The sequence below is a fragment of the Bombina bombina genome, chromosome 1, assembly GCF_027579735.1.
Source record: "Bombina bombina isolate aBomBom1 chromosome 1, aBomBom1.pri, whole genome shotgun sequence".
Classification (NCBI taxonomy): domain Eukaryota; kingdom Metazoa; phylum Chordata; class Amphibia; order Anura; family Bombinatoridae; genus Bombina; species Bombina bombina.
The window spans coordinates 1,353,438,409-1,353,457,929 of record NC_069499.1 but is presented as its reverse complement, the minus strand read 5'-3'; the positions used below and the strand labels follow the sequence as shown (position 1 = coordinate 1,353,457,929).

The window sequence follows — 19,521 nt, the reverse complement described above, 5'->3', positions numbered from 1 at the left end:
TCCAGTTACACTTAAAAGCATTTCTTTTGCTGTACTATTGTGGTACAGAACAACAAATTGCAAATAATACTTTGTGGGTCAGCAGGGCATCTTGCAATTTATTCTCACTAAAGGTTTGTGTAAAGTCAGTTAATATACTACTGTGACATAACAGATTATAGCACTGCTTTAAGTGAAAAGAAGAAAAATGCTATTTTCCCTCATAATATATGGTTACTGCTCCTTGTTAACAATACAACATTCACAAAGATTTCTCTTAGGTAGTGAGCAGGTCCTCTTTCAAACTAACATTAATTACGTTTTATGTAAAGCCAGTAAATATGCAAATGTCACTTGAAACGCTGCACCTTTAAAGGGATAGTAAAGTCAATGATTCAGATAGAGTATGTCATTTTAAGACACTTTTAAATTCACTTCTATTTTCAAATGTGCTTCTTTCTCTTAGTATCCCTTGTTGAAAAAGAATGCGCACATAAATTACACTAGTGGGAGCTAGCTGCTGATTGGTGTCTGCACACATTTGTCTTTTGTGATTGGCTAACTAGATGTGTTCAGCTAGCTGCCAGTAGTGCAATGATGTTCCTTCAGCAAAGGATAACAAGATAATGAAGCAAATTTGATAATAGAAGTACATTGAAAAGTTGTTTAAAATTGTATTTTCTATCCGAATCATCAAAGAAAAATTTGGGGTTTCCTATCCCTTTAAGGCAAATGGTTAAAATGTGTGGTGCACTAATATATATGGCTTATGGTGATGCAGTAATGTACAGTAGTAAAGTCTCTTTTGATCAGGATAATCACATCACCAACAGAGATTATAGTCGTCTCGCTTAAAGGACCACTAAGACGAAATGAAACTTTCATGGTTCAGAAAGAGCATGCCATTTTAATATAATTGTAAATGTACTTTGTTCTCTTGGTAGCTTTTGTTGAAAAGGATTCCAAGTGAACAAGTACATTTGATAATAGAAGTAAATTTGAAAGTTTTATAAATTGTTACATTAAAATGTATAACAAATAGAGCATATAACACAGAGGTAAAATGACAGGTAAGGGTTAGCGTTACTGCCATGTATTCAGTTAGTCTGTGTGAAAGAGGATAGGGAGTCCACCCACCAGAAGCTGCAGTATTTTATCACCAAGTGGTATGACAGGGTGAGAGACACCAGTTGGTTATCACTAACTTTACATTACCTCTTGTTATTGAACCATGTTCACCAAGGAAATGATACTGGATACCAATTTTGGAAAGCCAGGCTTTATTTCACAGTATTAACCCCGTCCTGGCCAGAGTGCTTTGACGTTAATGCAGAGCAAGAAATTTACATGCAAAACATAACATGACCTTTCTGGGTTAACAGGATGTCAATAAAGTATTTTGGAACATTACAGAAAACATAATATATTATTAAACTCTTGAATTCAAAACACATTCATTCCATACAAGACAACAACAGTCAGATAACGTGCATCACTGGTGATGAGTCACACTTGCTAATACTGTATTATTAATGAGGAAGCTTCTCGTTTCTTTTTCCTGTTAAGCACTTGTCCAGGGTTTTTTTTTTCTTTCATACTTTAAGAGTTTCTTTTTTTTTATTACTTTCTGACCTCCTGTTTATTTTTTTAGTATTTCTGCTTCTCTACATTATTTAAAAGGACAATAAACACCCTGTAATTCAATACATTTCAGCTGTCTTGCTATAGAACAATATCTCAGCCAAGTATAAACATTCTTAAAACACATTAAGATCTTGTTTGTTGCAACTGTTTTCAATAGCCTAGCTCCATTCACCACTTGGCTTATTAAGAAGGCTAGCCACAATCATTATGTTTTGCAGCTGATATCTGCTGAAGCCATTTAGGTACAGATATGTAGTAAGGTTAGCCTTGAGAAGTCTGCAGTGTGCATTTTCAGTATTCAGGTCTAAATTACATGAAAAGGGGGCAAAATAATTAATACTGCAAAGCTCTTTCACTAAACCTTTTATATTAAATGTATGCCTCTCTCTCCATTTATCCTTTTGTGACTGCTTCCCATTGATCACCACTTCTCCTCTCTGTTCTTTGTAAACCTGCCCAGTATACCTCCCCTGTCATGCTGTATCCTCTCTCCTGTTCACCAACGATGCTCTTACACCCCTTATCCTATGACGTCTATACCCATTATGTATTGATTAGATAGTGTGGCAGAAATGTTTAATTTCTCTGATATGGGTAGTGCTTAGACGCTACCACTAGAGGGCATTGGAGACTAGAGCACATTGCTGTCTAATATTTGAGTTGCTAGCTATGACAAAAAGCATAGCCACTAGTTATTTGTTTGTGTAAAGGCTTACTAGGTACAGTGCTAGATGCTTGTTTATTGCCTCTTAACTTGTCTTCCTTATACTAAACCGAATATTTTTATATGAATTCATATAATCACATCTGAAACAGCAGGTAATGACCATACACAACACAGTAGCACAACTAGGTAACCTCAATGTAACTAAAGGTTATTGCTGCTCCTTCAACAAAGGATACCAAGGGAATGAAGCAAAATATATAATAGGAGTAAATTAGAAAGTTGCTTAAAATTGCCGCTCTATCTGAATCATGAAAGAAAAAAATTGGGTTTAGTGTCCCTTTAAATGTTTATTTTTTTTTTTGCAAAATTATGTTAGTCCTGTTTTTTTGTTTTCAAATATACTAGTCCAGCCTACTTAAGGGACATGAAACCCTCAATGTTTATTTCATGATTCAGATAGATTATACATTTTTAATCAACTTTTCAATTTACTTCTATTATATATTTTGCTTCATTCCCTTGGTATCCTTTGTTGAAGGAGCAGCAATAAACTACTGGGAGCCAGCTGAACACATCGGTAAGCCAATGACCAGAAGCATATATTTGCAGCCACCAATCAGCAGCTAGCTCCCAGCTCCTGAGCCTACCTAGGGTTTTTTTTTAAACAAAGAATACACAAACTAAGCAAATTAGCTAATAAAATTAAAGGGACAGTCTAGGCCAAAATTAACTTTCATGATTCAGATAGAGCATGTAATTTTAAACAATTTTCCAATTTACTTTTATCACCAATTTTGCTTTGTTCTCTTGGTATTCTTAGTTGAAAGCTTAACCTAGGAGGTTCATATGCTAATTTCTTAGACCTTGAAGGCCACCTCTTTTCAGAATGCATTTTAACAGTTTTTCACCACTAGAGGGTGTTAGTTCATAGATAACACTGTGCTCGTGCACGTGAAGTTATCTGGGAGCAGACATTGATTGGCTAGACTGCAAGTCTGTCAAAAGGACTGAAATAAAGGGGCAGTTTGCAGAGGCTTAGATACAAGATAATCACAGAGGTTAAAAGTATATTAATATAACTGTGTTGGTTATGCAAAACTGGGGAATGGGTAATAAAGGGATTATCTATCTTTTAAAACAATAAAAATGCTGGTGTAGACTGTCCCTTTAAATTGAATCCTGAAGGAAAGTTTGGGTTTCATGTCCCTTTTATATAGTTTGCTCCTCAGCTGTCTTGTCATACAGCCTTTTTTATTTTGAAGCTATGGTTCTTGTAACCAATGAGAAGCTGCACTCACCAGGATGAGGGCTTCACTGATTGGTTCATGCAACTTGTTATTGGCTCTATGGATTAAAGCCCTTTTGAAATACATTTCATTTTCTGCTAGTACTGTTAATGAATTACTTCTGCGTCCTCCTTTAACTTGTTTAGCAGTTTGAGCCAGACATATTTAAATAGGATTTAACCTTTTAATGCCGTTCTATCCCGTCATTATTACACTGGGCTTTAGAGCCGTTATGACGGAATAGAACGTCATAGCCAACGGCTGTCCTGAAGCCTTCTGTGCTTCCTGGATTTGATCGCGGTCTGGAGGGCGTTGCTAGGGTTATAGGGACGCCCCCCAGACCCGATCTAATAATTGAAATCTCGCGATTGTGTGCACGATCGCGTGATTTCAATTTATCTACATCGGATCAGTTGTTCCGATGTAGACACTTTAACCCAGTCACGAAAGGGTTAATGTAATGTACTCACTCATTCACAACAAAAAATCTACCTTAATATATGAACTGCTGGGATTATACTCTAAAGCACCATGCTATGGGGTACTGTTTTTTGCATCATGGTTTAGTAAATAGTGGCTTCTAACTTGTAACCTAACTGAGTGTAAATGTATTATGTTTTGTTGCTGCTTTTTTGACTGTCACTCCAAATCAGTGATTCCCGACAGGGCACACTGGGGTTTCCTAGTCATTGGAACTTTGGGCTATTTGTGAAGAATCTGTGCAAAGTGGCTCATGAGGGATACTGTAACAGATTTGTTTAGCAGTGTACTTGGATATACACTTGCTGCACATTCATTTAAAGATATTCGGATATTACATTATCTTTGAATGTAAGCTATTACTCTTCAAGGATGTTTAGTGAAACATACTGTGAAATATTGCCTTTATGCTTCACTCTGTTCTCATTGTTTTATTGCATTACAGTAATGCAGTCTGTGGGATATCACAAGAAAATGAATATAGGCATTTATGCCCAGAGGAAATAGCTACTTTCTGCCTAGATATGATGCTTTTATATCTAATTTAGGGCTATATTACAATTGGAGCGCTAATTTATCACGTGCCCGCCAAATTGGCTCGTTAAATAACCAGCCATTACAAGCACTCAGATCTCTGGTTAATTTTCTAAATGTCCCCCAATTGCCTCCAAAATAAAGTGTTGTGTTGTTTTTGAAAATAAAAAAAAAACAATGAGTATCTTTATTTATTTTTTTAAATGTAACCGCAAAAAGCAGATATAAGTGATTAAAAGTGGCGGGAAAAAGAAGCCAAGTCCAGCAGCAGTGGGATAAAAAAAAAGAGACATTTATCACAACAATTAAAATAAGTAAGCGCCACTAGGGGGCACGAAACGCGTCAGTCCTTCTTGTCCTTGGTTGTACTTTATTTTAATTGTTGTAATAAATTTCTCTTTTTTTATCCCACTGCCGTGCTGCTGGACTTGGCTTCTTTTTCATGTTACTGTGCAGTTTGTTCACTGCCTTTGTGGACTTCTGCTGTTACCGTAGTTGCCGTGGAAACTGACGTCACTGGCCTGTGCCTGGGATCGCATGCGGCCTGTGAGCTTGGAGCGGCCTTCGTCTACTGTTTAATTAAAAGAGGCGGGGGTGGGGTGTTAGGAAAAAAACGGCACTGAATAGTGCCTTTATGATGTGGTCTATGGGGAACTGTGTGTTTGCTATATAAATATATATGTATACACATATATATATACATATATATATATATATACACACACATGTACATATATATATATATATATATATATACATACACACATATACAAATATATATAGATATATTATGTGTATATACACATATTAACACATCAATGAATATGTATATAAGCATATACATATATATTTAAATTTGCTGCACGACTTACCCCCTGCGCTGCACTAGGTTCCATTGGAGCCTATGGAAGCATCTTCTCGTGAGCGGAAAGCTTACGTGCAATGCGAATGTGTGTAATGCCAGCACACATTTGCATGCATGGACATTACTCAGTTGAGCACAAATATCACTTTTTGCTCAACTTGTAATCTGGCCCTTAATGTGTGTGTATTTCTATATATATATATATATATATATATATATATATATATATATATATATATATATATATATATATATATATATATATATATATATAAAAGCATCTGTATGTATTAATATTGTTAAAAATATTTTTTAATGTTGTGCTTCATTCACCATTTACTATATAATAAATATATTCTTTACTTGTGTGGTACAGTATGCTGGCTTGATTCATATAGGGAAGAATGAGAACAAAATAAAGTTCAGTATATAAAAATGATCATGCATTTTGCACTGGATTATAAATTGGCTTACAATGGCAATCACTAACAGGGTTATATAGAAGCAGAGCTAAATAACTAAACAATAGTCATTGTAGAATAAAATAGCTAGAACATTTTATAGGTGGTTTTAATGTTCTTTATAAGGAATCTAACGTATATTTGGGAGCCCCTTTAAGGATGCCTTATTTTCTTATTTCTATAACTTTCTTTTTGCTGTGCAAACATTCTGGGCATGTATTGTCTGTTCTCAAACAGATACATGGCTAGAAAAACTGCCTGTGACAAGAGAATAGTATACAGATGCATATGAAGTTTTGTGGCTCAGTAACTCTCCAGCAGACTGCTGATTGTAATTTGCAAATTAATCAAACTACGGGTCTCAGAGAAAGATTTTGGCTTAGAAATCTGTATGAAGCTTACAAATTTGTGCTAATACTCGGAGTGACCAACTCTGTACTGCGTGGAGTATATCTCATGTTGTGCCCAAGATCAGACTGGTCATTACAATTCAATGTGGTGTTCACAAGATAGTATTGTGTTGTGCTAATGCCCAGAGTGGACAGCAAATTGTTGTGCAAAGTTTTTATGATTGTCGTCTCACAATAGGTTAAAGCGCACCTTGGCCAACACAGTCCTGTGAGCTATTTACAAATTCACCCCATGTTGTACCAATGCTTACACTCAGTTGGGTCAATGTTCACATTGGTAGGGCACCTTACAGTAGTATGGTTGTATCTGGTCAAACACAATATGCAAGATTACAGCAGCTTCACACAGTTGTGTTTTCATGCCCTGATGTGTAGACCTTGACACCAATTATTGTATTTGCTGACTGTGCGAGTATTCTGTTTCTAGATAGTCACTTCTTCACACAGTGCTCTCTTTGTAAGCACTATTCAGGCTTCGAGGACGTCTGCGCTGATGCCGCCCAGTGGAAAGCAGACGACGGAGAGATGACGTAGAGCTGAGATCTCCACAGCTTTGTAAGATCATTGATTCTTGGTGTCTTTCATGTTCAAAGGGCAATGGACTCTTAAGTACCTGCAACAAAATGAAACAGGAATGTCAATCTTCACATGATAATACAAAGAGTGATGGTTTGTTCACATTTAAATGGATGTATTTTAGTTTAGCAGTGATATGGTTAATTATTTTATACATGTGTTTTTAATTGTAAGGGGTGTAGACCTATATAAACACGCCCCCAATACAAAAGTGAGATGCACGGCATTTTTGCATATAATTTTACAGTGTTACACTATATATATTTAAATCTTATTCCTAACATAAGGAAGATAAACTTACAATTACCTGTATTATACCCCATTACTAGTTTCTTTAGTGTGTGTGAAACTTGTAACAGGAAATGTATAGTCAAAGAATATACAGTTTTATATAGCAAAAGAGTAGCTATACTGGTCAGTTACATTAAAAGGTAGTTCCAGTTTTTATAAAACTGAAAAGTTTTTGGGAAACTAACAACACCTTTACTTTTAAAGAAACTTTGGTAGACACTTAAGGGCTGATTTATTAAATGTCGGATCATGCCCGCCCGGCATCACTAAATGACGACAAGCATTTAACATTGCACAAGCATTTCTAGTGAAATGCTTTTGCAATGCCACCCCCTGCACATTCACGGCCAATCGACCGCTAGCAGGGGGTGTCAATCATCCCGATCCGGCTGATTGCCGTCCACCGTCTCAGAGGTGGCGGACGAGTTAAGGAGCAGCGGTCTTACGCTGCTTCTTAACTCTTGTCTCCAGCGATCTGGAAACATCGGGGGTAGATTGCAGCATCCGATGCTTGATAAATGTACCCCATAGACTGTCCTTCCAGTAAAAGCTACTGATATAAAAGCAATCAAACAATTCAAGAATGTCTGATATGCAAGGTATAACAAATAAGCATAAAAATATCCCCCTCTCAGACGATGCAAAAATTGAGTAAACTAGTTTTTACATAACAAATAATATCAATTCATGGCACGTGTGTGATGAATCAATTCATATAATTTTATTAAAATTAATTTTTTTTTTTTTTAAAACATCCCAACCTTTAAAGGTCTATTTATAGGGCTCCATTTATCATTCCATGGTGGACAGGGGCAGACATATTCTCCTCAGGCCCGCATTTACCATTGCACAAGACCGATCCTGTGCACTCGTGTGCAACCCTGCCCATGCACAGCTAATCACTGGCTCCTTGATAAATCCTGACTGCAAGTTCGCTTGTGCAAACCTGCAGTCAAAAGGGAGAGAAGGGCTTGACAAATCAAGCCCATAATAGTGAGCATGCACCAACTATGAGTAAGGTTAAAGGAATAGTAAATTCAAATTAAACTTTCATAGTTCAGATAGATCATCCATTTTTAAACTATTTTCAAATTAAAGGGACATTCCAGCCAAAATTGGAATCCACATAGATGCATTTCAGCTTTGAATAGAATGTTGCTCTTGGAAATTTACTTAAATTTGCATGCTCTATCTCTGCACTCTTGGGGTCCCCACAAGATTTGATAATGCCATGTGAACAGGGAGACAGGAGAGCAGGAGGGGTCCCTTGAACAAAGGTAAAATTTGTACACACATTTGAAGAGGTACAACATTAGATATGTGCCTACCTCATATTAAAGGGATAGAAAAGTAAAAAATGAAATGTGCATGGGTGCACTTTAATTTGAAATACAAGCTTTTTTGCACTATACTTCTATTAGCAAAAATGCTTCTAGTAAACGTTTTTACTGTTTTTCTGTGGCATACTCACATATCCTGTGAGGGGCTGTGCACCAGTATTCTGGAGAGTCCACAACATCATTCCAATTTCTAGTGGGATATTCACCCCTGGCCAGCAGGAGGAGGCAAAGAGCACCACAGCAAAGCTGTTAAGTGTCACTTCCCTTACCCATAACCCCCAGTCATTCTCTTTGCTTCTGTCCATGGAGGAGGTGAAGTTTGATGTCTGAAGATATTTTTCCTTTCTTTGGTACTTTTCCCTGCAAGCAAGGATTTGGGTTTAGCTGTGTCCACATCAATCTCTTGAGTAAGAGTAGTGGTGGCTTTTAAGCAGTTAGGAAGTGGTGAGGTGGTCCTTACTTTGTTTCCTAACATATTTGCTGCCCTAGTCACAGAAAGCCAGAGTTGGTTGTTCTTTCTTTTTCCACAGGTCTCTGTAAGGAGTATGTGTCCTTTCACACCTGGTGAGCTGTCTTCCTGTCGGACAGCTAGATTGCAGGTAAGTGCTTTTGTCTTTTTTAGGTATTGGAGACTTGCACTTCAGGAGTTAACTCTGCAGAATACAGAAAGATAATCCTTATTTTTAGGATTTTTGAGGCAGTGGGCAGGCACTTATGTATGTGAAGGGGACAAACAAGGGTTAATTCTTCTCTTTACTGGGGTGGTTTTTACTTATGTGGCTCTTAGGTAAAATAGAGAATAATAGAGGGTGATGCATATAAAATATACACCACACTCCTAGGGGGCGCTAACAACTCACTAAAAAAAGACAAAAAATTAGAAATGCATATAAAAATAAACCCAGCAAACCTATATCAAACTATATGGAAATAAAATGCTCACAAAATAACCCAGATGAGATTGATATATGCAGATTTCATAAATGTCCGGAAAGAATAATCCAAAAAGAGGAAGGCAGCTCTCTGTCATAGGACGGTCATCCTGATGTGGCGAGATAAGAGGGGCGCACCCAATTGGTGCTATTGTAGCAGTCTGGAACTTCAGACAGTGGTCCAGCTCACTGATACCTCCAGCCAGATAGAGATGATCCTTAGCAAGGGCCTGTCATGAAATGCCTAGAAGGACAGAAAAGGCACAAACATAGCCCAGTAACGTTTTAACACCGGATAAAAAAGATTCAAAGTTGCACTTACAAGAGGCAAAGCACCACCAGGTGCAATATCAGCAGTACTGGGACCTCTCAGCCGCCCAGTGGACTGTGGAATCCAATCACCAGGATGCAGAGAGTCACAACTTAGAGGACTAGGACCAGCAGAAAGATATAGGTATTCTGCCCCCAATGAGAGTAGAATAAATAAGAAGTAGCAAGTGTATATTTAAAAACTTTTATTAAAAAACAGCGACGCGTTTCTCAGCCACCACAGGGCTGTTTCCTCAGGCTATACTATAATGTTAACAACACTTGCTTTATAAAGAAAATAAAACACCAAATCTTAGGTAAAATAAACTTTGTGTGTGCAAGTTTATAATGGGACATGTTGTGTAAGGCTGTGAAGTGGGGACAAACATTTCATTTTTTAAGTCTGTTTTTATTTTTCAATGGAGGTTCCTTTAAGACAGTGAGAGCTGTAAACGGCTTTTCCTTCTTCGGCAGAGAACGCGCGCTTTTAGTGCTGTGCAGTTTCTTTTTGCCAGTTACGTGATCTCCTCCTCTTCCGACACCAGAGTGGAGTCACGTAGGAGCTTCCTTTTCTGTGTCGGCTGTTGCGGCAGTGGGAAATTGAAGCAACAAACAGTCCCTGTGCTTCAATTATTTTGGGAGAAGTCGCTAGCAGTCCCTGTGCAATCATTTTGGGATTCTCTGAATGTGGTAGGGCACCTCAGACTGTCTGAGGTGTAGAGGTTTCTGCAGTTGTTCTTTTCCTTTGGGGCAGTTTTGTCTCATTAGCGTGTTAACGCTTATAGGAATTAAGAGTTTCTTAAAGTGGCAGTAATTCTTATTTACATTTTTTTTTTTTTTAACATTTCTCATTTAATTTGGAGGTGTCTTATTTTTGCATCCATGGATATGGATCAAGAATCGGATTCTTTTGACAAGTGTCTATTATGTCTAGAGTTCCAAATTATTTTGCCTATGCAATTTTGCTGTTCAGGTTATGCCGCAGCTTTCTCCTTAAGCGTCCCAAGCCTCATTGGAGTCACATACAGTGCCCTGCGATTCCTCTCAGCCTCCTGGAGGCGTATATTTGCCTGTGGATTTTGCTGCACAGATATCTTCTGCGATATCTGCGGCATTATCTGCGTTTCTCATGTTGGGGAAGCACAAGAGGAAATCTAAACATTTTTCTGATGGTAAGGTGTCTTTACCATCTGCTGTGAAGGTTGACCTCTATCCTAAGTCTGATAAGGAGGATACCTCGGTAGCTTCTGAGGGTGAAATCTCAGATTCGGACAGTATAATTCCTTTGACTGACTCTGAAGAGGTAAACTTCAGATTTAAGCTTGAACACCTTTGTGCACTGTTGAGGTATTGGCTACTTTGGACGACTCAGATTCTTCTGTTGCTGTCAACCCTAAGAAATCTAGTAAACTTAACAAATACTATGATGTTCCTTCCCCTGTGGAAGCATTTCCTATTGCAGACCGTGTGTCGGAGATCAAATAGCCTTCAAGACTTGTCCTCCCAAGGGCAGATTCCACCTCTCAATATTATCTGCAGACCAGGTAAAAAGAGATGCATTCTTGAACTGCATTCAGGACCTTTTCTCCCTGGGAGTGATTGTTCCAGTTCCACTAAGTGAACAGGGCCTAGGATTTTATTCAAATTGTTTGTGGTTCCCAAACAAGAGGGAACTTTTCATTCCATTTTAGACCTGAAGTGTCTCAACAAATTTCTCAGGGTACCATCCTTCAAAATGGAAACCATCCATGCCATTCTTCCATTGGTCCAAGAGGGTCAGTTCATGACGGCCATAGACCTGAAGGACGCATATCTGCATGTTCCCATCCACAGGGATCATCATCCTGAGATTCGCTTTCCTGGACAAGCACTTTCAGTTTGTAGCTCTTCAGTTTGGCCTTGCCACAGCTCCCAGAATTTTTTCAAAAGTTCTGGGGGCTTTTTTGGCAGTTGTCAGGTCTCAGGGAATCGCGGTGGCGCCTTATCTGGATGACATTTTGGTTCAGGCGCCATCTTTTCAACTATGAAATCTCATACGGAGATCTTGTTGTCTTTTCTTTGTTCCCACGGATGGAAAGTGAATCTGGAAGAGAGTTCCCTTGTTCCGGCTACAAGGGTGGTTTTCTTAGGGGCCATCATAGATTCCCTATCTATGAAAATTTTTCTGACGGAGGTCAGAAAAACAAAAATTATATCTTCTTGCCTCTCTCTACAGTCTACTTGCCAGTCATCAGTAGCTCAATGCATGGAGGTAATTGGTCTGATGGTCACCTCCATGGACATCGTTCCCTTTGCTCGATTCCATTTGAGAGCTCTGCAGCTATGCATGTTAAGACAATGGAACGGAAATCATTCAGATCTGTCCCAGAGGATAGATCTGGACCAGTTGACAATCAACTTTCTTTCGTGGTGGATATCTCAGGATCATCTGTCTCAGGAAACATGCTTACAGAGACTCTCCTGGGTGATTGTGACCACGGACGCCAGCCTGCTAGGCTGGGGAGCAGTTTGGGCCTATGGACTTTAGAGGAGCCTTCTCTTCTGATAAATATCTTGGAGTTAAGACTGACCTTCAATGCTCTAGTGGCCTGGCCTCAGTTGTCTTTAGCCCGGTTTATCAGATTCCAGTCGGACAACATCACCTCAGTAGCTTGCATCAACCACCAGGGAGGAACTCTGAGTTCCTTGGCCATGAAGGAGGTGACTCGGATTAATAAGTGGGCGGAGACTCACAATTGTCTTCTATCTACCATCCACATTCCAGGAGTGGACAACTGGGAGGCAGATTTCCTGAGCAGACAGACCTTTCATCACGGGGAGTGGGCTCTCCATCCAGAAGTGTTCTCCTGGTTAACCTTCAAGTGGGGGGTGCCGGAGTTAGATCTGATGGCATCTTGTCAGAACGTCAAGCTTCCAAGGTACGGTTCATGGTCAAAAGATCATCAGGCCACCCTGATAGATGCTCTGGCGGTTCCTTGGGATTTCGGTCTAGCATACCTGTTTCCTCGGTTTGCTCTCCTTCCACGAGTCATTGCTTGTATCAAGCAGGAGAGAGCATCTGTAATTCTAATAGCTCCTGCATGGCCTCGCAGGATCTGGTAAAGATGTCATCTCTTCCTCCTTGGAGGTTACTTCTGAGGAATGACCTTCTAACTCAGGGTCCTTTCCTCCATCCAAATCTTGTTTCTCTGAAGCTAACTGCATTGAGATTGAACGCTTAGTTCTGTCCAAGAATGTTTTTTCTGAGTCAGTTATTGATACCATGCTTCAGGCTCGCAAGCCTGTTACTTGTAAGATTTACCATAAGGTATGGCGTAAATACCTATATTGGTGTGAATAGACATGCTTCTCTTGGAGTAGGGTCAGGATTCCTAGAATTTTGACTTTTCTCCAGGAAGGTCTGGAGAAAGGATTGTCAGTCAGTTCTCTGAAGGGTCAGATTTCTACAAGGTCTATTCTTTTACACAAACATCTGGCAGATGTGCCAGATGTTCAATCTTTTTGTCAGGCTCTGGTTGGAATCAGGCCTGTGTTTAAATATGTTGCTCCTCCTTGGAGCTTGAGTTTTGCAGCAGGCTCCGTTTGAGCCAATGCATTCTGTAGATGTTAAGTTATTATCTTGGAAAGTTTTGTTCCTATTTGCTATTTCCTCTGCTCCAGGCCCGGACTGGACGTCGGGCATACCGGGCAAAAGCCCGGTAGGCCGCAAGGTATTTTAGCCCCGCCCACTGTGACCTCACGGCATTTAAAAAAAAAAGTAAACTGAATTTTTTTATTTTTTTTGTCAAAAATGTATTACATTTTAACTTTAATGTTTAAACTTTGACTATGTGTATATATATATATATATATATATATATATACTATTTATGCATGCAGCACAAATTAAATGCACTTCAGTTGCCGCCATATTCAACACATTCCCCATTCTGATCACTCGGCCGCAAATGAGGCTGACTGAGCTGACAGGAGGAGCCGAGGAGGTGTGTGAACGACGTCGTCGAGAAGACACACTGACTGCACACACCCGGCACGCAACTGCACTACACTGATGCTGCCGCATGCTGGCCCACATGACACATAGAGGCTGCGAGGCAGCGGCTGATGACAACAACAGACTAGTACTGCGGCTGCCTGTGTGTCACGTGTGTGACTGTCACACTCAGTGGTTGTGGCTGGAGGGAGGCCTCAGGCCGAAAGATGCTGCTGCCGGGGCTGGGCCATTCTCAACTGCCAGACACAGAGTCCACTAGTTCAGACTGAGGTGACGTGAGGAGAGCTGAGCTGCGAGTGCTCAGTGCAGTCTGTGCCTGGCTGTGCGATGATGTGAGGGCGGCTGCGACTCAGCAGATGGCCAGGTAGCTGAAGTCTGGAGACTCTGGTCTCAGAGAGAGAGGACCTTTTCTATTTCTTTTGGAGCGAGTCAGTTTTGTTGCATAATTTAAAATAAATATATAATAGTTACACACATCACACTAGCCTAGTAGTACTAGGCCTGGGCCGGCTGCATATGTACTACAGTCTCCTCCTAATCGGTGTGGCTGTTATGCACAGAGGGGGGGAAATATTTCCTTTATTTCTTTCAACCCCATGGCTGCCTGAATGTGCTGCCGTGATATATGTTGCAGCACTTGTTGGCAGCCATGGGGTTAAATATAGTGCAAAAAGCTGTTTATTGCTTTAACGCTCAGTGTATCAGAGCTGGTCTCAGGGGTCATGTGGGAGTGACTGCTTCCAGTGAGCTGCAGAGGAATGATTTATAGATCTACAAACAGCAGCAGAGGATTCAAGCAAAAGTATCTTCAAGTGTAAGGTAATGCTACCCTTAAACAGACCTGTTGTTTTAAGACTGCACTAAATGTCCTAATAAAGTATGTGTTTTAATAATTAGTTAACTCTGGTGAATTATTTTGTATAAATACTGTATATATATATATTTATGTATGTTTTTCATAGCTGGTAAAAAGTAAAAAAAATTCAGAAGCCAAAAAAACATAATTTATGTAAGAACTTACCTGATAAATTAATTTCTTTCATATTAGTAAGAGTCCATGAGCTAGTGACGTATGGGATATACATTCCTACCAGGAGGGGCAAAGTTTCCCAAACCTCAAAATGCCTATAAATACACCCCTCACCACACCCACAAATCAGTTTAACGAATAGCCAAGAAGTGGGGTGATGATAAAAAAAGTGTGAAAGCATAAAAATAAGGAATTGGAATAATTGTGCTTTATACAAAAAAATCATACCCACCACAAAAAAAGGGTGGGCCTCATGGACTCTTGCTAATATGAAAGAAATGAATTTATCAGGTAAGTTCTTACATAAATTTTGTTTTCTTTCATGTAATTAGCAAGAGTCCATGAGCTAGTGACGTATGGGATAATTAATACCCAAGATGTGGAACTTCCACGCAAGAGTCACTAGAGAGGGAGGGATAAAATAAAGACAGCCAATTCCGCTGAAAAAATAATCCACACCCCAAAATAAGTTTTAATCTTATAATGAAAAAAAAACTGAAATTATAAGCAGAAGAATCAGACTGAAACAGCTGCCTGAAGTACTTTTCTACCAAAAACTGCTTCAGAAGAAGAAAATACATAAAAATGGTAGAATTTAGTAAAAGTATGCAAAGAAGACCAAGTTGCTGCTTTGCAAATCTGATCAACCGAAGCTTCATTCCTAAACGCCCAGGAAGTAGAAACTGACCTAGTAGAATGAGCTGTAATCCTTTGAGGCGGAGTTTTACCTGACTCGACATAAGCATGATGAATCAAAGACTTTAGCCAAGACGCCAAAGAAATGGCGGAGGCCTTCTGACCTTTTCTGGACCCAGAAAAGTTAACAAATAGACTAGAAGTCTTTCTAAAATCTTTAGTAGCTTCAACATAATATTTCAAAGCTCTTACTACATCCAAAGAATGTAAAGATCTCTCCTTTGAATTCTTAGGATTAGGACACAATGAAGGAACAACAATTTCTCTACTAATGTTGTTAGAATTCACAACTTTAGGTAAAAATTTAAATGAAGTCCGCAACACCGCCTTATCCTGATGAAAAATCAGAAAAACATAATTTGTGTAAGAACTTACCTGATAAATTCATTTCTTTCATATTAGCAAGAGTCCATGAGCTAGTGACGTATGGGATATACATTCCTACCAGGAGGGGCAAAGTTTCCCAAACCTCAAAATGCCTATAAATACACCCCTCACCACACCCACAAATCAGTTTAACACATAGCCAAGAAGTGGGGTGATAAGAAAAAAGTGCGAAAGCATAAAAAATAAGGAATTGGAATAATTGTGCTTTATACAAAAAAATCATAACCACCACAAAAAAGGGTGGGCCTCATGGACTCTTGCTAATATGAAAGAAATTAATTTATCAGGTAAGTTCTTACATAAATTATGTTTTCTTTCATGTAATTAGCAAGAGTCCATGAGCTAGTGACGTATGGGATAATGAATACCCAAGATGTGGATCTTCCACGCAAGAGTCACTAGAGAGGGAGGGATAAAATAAAGACAGCCAATTCCGCTGAAAATAATCCACACCCAAAACAAAGTTTAAATCTTATAATGAAAAAAAACTGAAATTATAAGCAGAAGAATCAAACTGAAACAGCTGCCTGAAGTACTTTTCTACCAAAAACTGCTTCAGAAGAAGAAAACACATCAAAATGGTAGAATTTAGTAAAAGTATGCAAAGAAGACCAAGTTGCTGCTTTGCAAATCTGATCAACCGAAGCTTCATTCCTAAACGCCCAGGAAGTAGAAACTGACCTAGTAGAATGAGCTGTAATCCTTTGAGGCGGAGTTTTACCCGACTCGACATAAGCATGATGAATCAAAGACTTTAACCAAGACGCCAAAGAAAAGGCAGAGGCCTTGTGACCTTTCCTAGAACCGGAAAAGATAACAAATAGACTAGAAGTCTTTCGGAAATTTTTAGTAGCTTCAACATTATATTTCAAAGCTCTAACTACATCCAAAGAATGCAACGATCTTTCCTTAGAATTCTTAGGATTAGGACACAATGAAGGAACCACAATTTCTCTACTAATGTTGTTAGAATTCACAACCTTAGGTAAAAATTTAAAAGAAGTTCGCAAAACACCGCCTTATCCTGATGAAAAATCAGAAAAGGAGACTCACAAGAAAGAGCAGATAATTCAGAAACTCTTCTAGCAGAAGAGATGGCCAAAAGAAAAAAAACTTTCCAAGAAAGTAATTTAATGTCCAGCGAATGCATAGGTTCAAACGGAGGAGCTTGAAGAGCCCCCAGAACCAAATTCAAACTCCAAGGAGGAGAAATTGACTTAATAACAGGTTTTATACGAACCAAAGCTTGTACAAAACAATGAATATCAGGAAGACTAGCAATCTTTCTGTGAAAAAGAACAGAAAGAGCAGAGATTTGTCCTTTCAAGGAACTTGCAGACAAACCTTTATCCAAACCATCCTGAAGAAACTGTAAAATTCTAGGAATTCTAAAAGAATGCCAAGAAAAATGATGAGAAAAACACCAAGAAATGTAAATCTTCCAGACTCGATAATATATCTTCCTAGATACAGATTTACGAGCCTGTAACATAGTATTAATCACAGAGTCAGAGAAACCTCTATGACTGAGAATCAAGCGTTCAATCTCCATGCCTTCAAATTTAAGGATTTGAGATCCTGATGGAAAAACATAATTTATGTAAGAACTTACCTGATAAATTCATTTCTTTCATATTGGCAAGAGTCCATGAGCTAGTGACGTATGGGATATACATTCCTACCAGGAGGGGCAAAGTTTCCCAAACCTCAAAATGTCTACAAATACACCCCCCACCACACCCACAAATCAGTTTAACGTATAGCCAAGAAGTGGGGTGATAAGAAAAAAGTGCGAAAGCATAAAAAAAATAAGGAATTGGAATAATTGTGCTTTATACAAAAAAATCATAACCACCACAAAAAAGGGTGGGCCTCATGGACTCTTGCTAATATGAAAGAAATGAATTTATCAGGTAAGTTCTTACATAAATTATGTTTTCTTTCATGTAATTAGCAAGAGTCCATGAGCTAGTGACGTATGGGATAATGACTACCCAAGATGTGGATCTTCCACGCAAGAGTCACTAGAGAGGGAGGGATAAAATAAAGTCAGCCAATTCCGCTGAAAAAAATCCACACCCAAAACAAAGTTTAAATCTTATAATGAAAAAAACTGAAATTATAAGCAGAAGAATCAAACTGAAACAGCTGCCTGAAGTAATTTTCTACCAAAAACTGCTTCAGAAGAAGAAAACACATCAAAACGGTAGAATTTAGTAAAAGTATGCAAAGAAGACCAAGTTGCTGCTTTGCAAATCTGATCAACCGAAGCTTCATTCCTAAACGCCCAGGAAGTAGAAACTGACCTAGTAGAATGAGCTGTAATCCTTTGAGGCGGAGTTTTACCCGACTCGACATAAGCAAGATGAATCAAAGACTTTAACCAAGACGCCAAAGAAATGGCAGAGGCCTTCTGACCTTTCCTAGAACCGGAAAAGATAACAAATAGACTAGAAGTCTTTCGGAAATTCTTAGTAGCTTCAACATAATATTTCAAAGCTCTAACTACATCCAAAGAATGCAACAATCTTTCCTTAGAATTCTTAGGATTAGGACACAATGAAGGAACCATAATTTCTCTACTAATGTTGTTAGAATTCACAACCTTAGGCAAAAATTTAAAAGAAGTTCGCAACACCGCCTTATCCTGATGAAAAATCAGAAAAGGAGACTCACAAGAAAGAGCAGATAATTCAGAAACTCTTCTAGCAGAAGAGATGGCCAAAAGAAACAAAACTTTCCAAGAAAGTAATTTAATGTCCAGCGAATGCATAGGTTCAAACGGAGGAGCTTGAAGAGCCCCTAGAACCAAATTCAAACTCCAAGGAGGAAAAATTGACTTAATAACAGGTTTTATACGAACCAAAGCTTGTACAAAACAATGAATATCAGGAAGACTAGCAATCTTTCTGTGAAAAAGAACAGAAAGAGCAGAGATTTGTCCTTTCAAGGAACTTGCAGACAAACCTTTATCCAAACCATCCTGAAGAAACTGTAAAATTCTAGGAATTCTAAAAGAATGCCAAGAAAAATGATGAGAAAAACACCAAGAAATGTAAATCTTCCAGACTCGATAATATATCTTCCTAGATACAGATTTACGAGCCTGTAAAATAGTATTAATCACAGAGTCAGAGAAACCTCTATGACTGAGAATCAAGCGTTCAATCTCCATACCTTCAAATCTAAGGATTTGAGATCCTGATGGAAAAAAGGACCTTGTGATAGAAGGTCTGGCCTTAACGGAAGAGTCCACGGTTGGCAAGTGGCCATCCAGACAAGATCCGCATACCAAAACCTGTGAGGCCATGCTGGAGCCACCAGCAGAACAAACGAGCACTCCTTTAGAATCTTGGAAATCACTCTTGGAAGAAGAACTAGAGGCGGAAAGATATAGGCAGGATGATACTTCCAAGGAAGTGACAATGCATCCACTGCCTCTGCCTGAGGATCCCTGGATCTGGACAGATACCTGGGAAGCTTCTTGTTTAGATGAGAAGCCATCAGATCTATTTCTGGAAGTCCCCACATTTGAACAATCTGAAGAAATACCTCTGGGTGAAGAGACCATTCGCCCGGATGTAACGTTTGGCGACTGAGATAATCCGCTTCCCAATTGTCTATACCTGGGATATGAACC

The 19,521-nt window shown here is 38.9% G+C and overlaps 1 protein-coding gene across 1 annotated transcript in view; it reads right to left on the bottom strand.

Annotated features, from left to right (window-relative positions):
- Nucleotides 1-5,881: 5,881 nt before the first annotated feature.
- ENTREP3 (endosomal transmembrane epsin interactor 3) overlaps nt 5,882-19,521 on the bottom strand; it is a 186,791-nt gene continuing 173,151 nt past the window's right edge. The window contains exon 12 of the mRNA XM_053703354.1: nt 5,882-6,939. Coding sequence (XP_053559329.1) covers nt 6,766-6,939 — 174 coding nt within the window. The 3' untranslated portion in view covers nt 5,882-6,765. The remainder of the gene's footprint in view (nt 6,940-19,521) is intronic.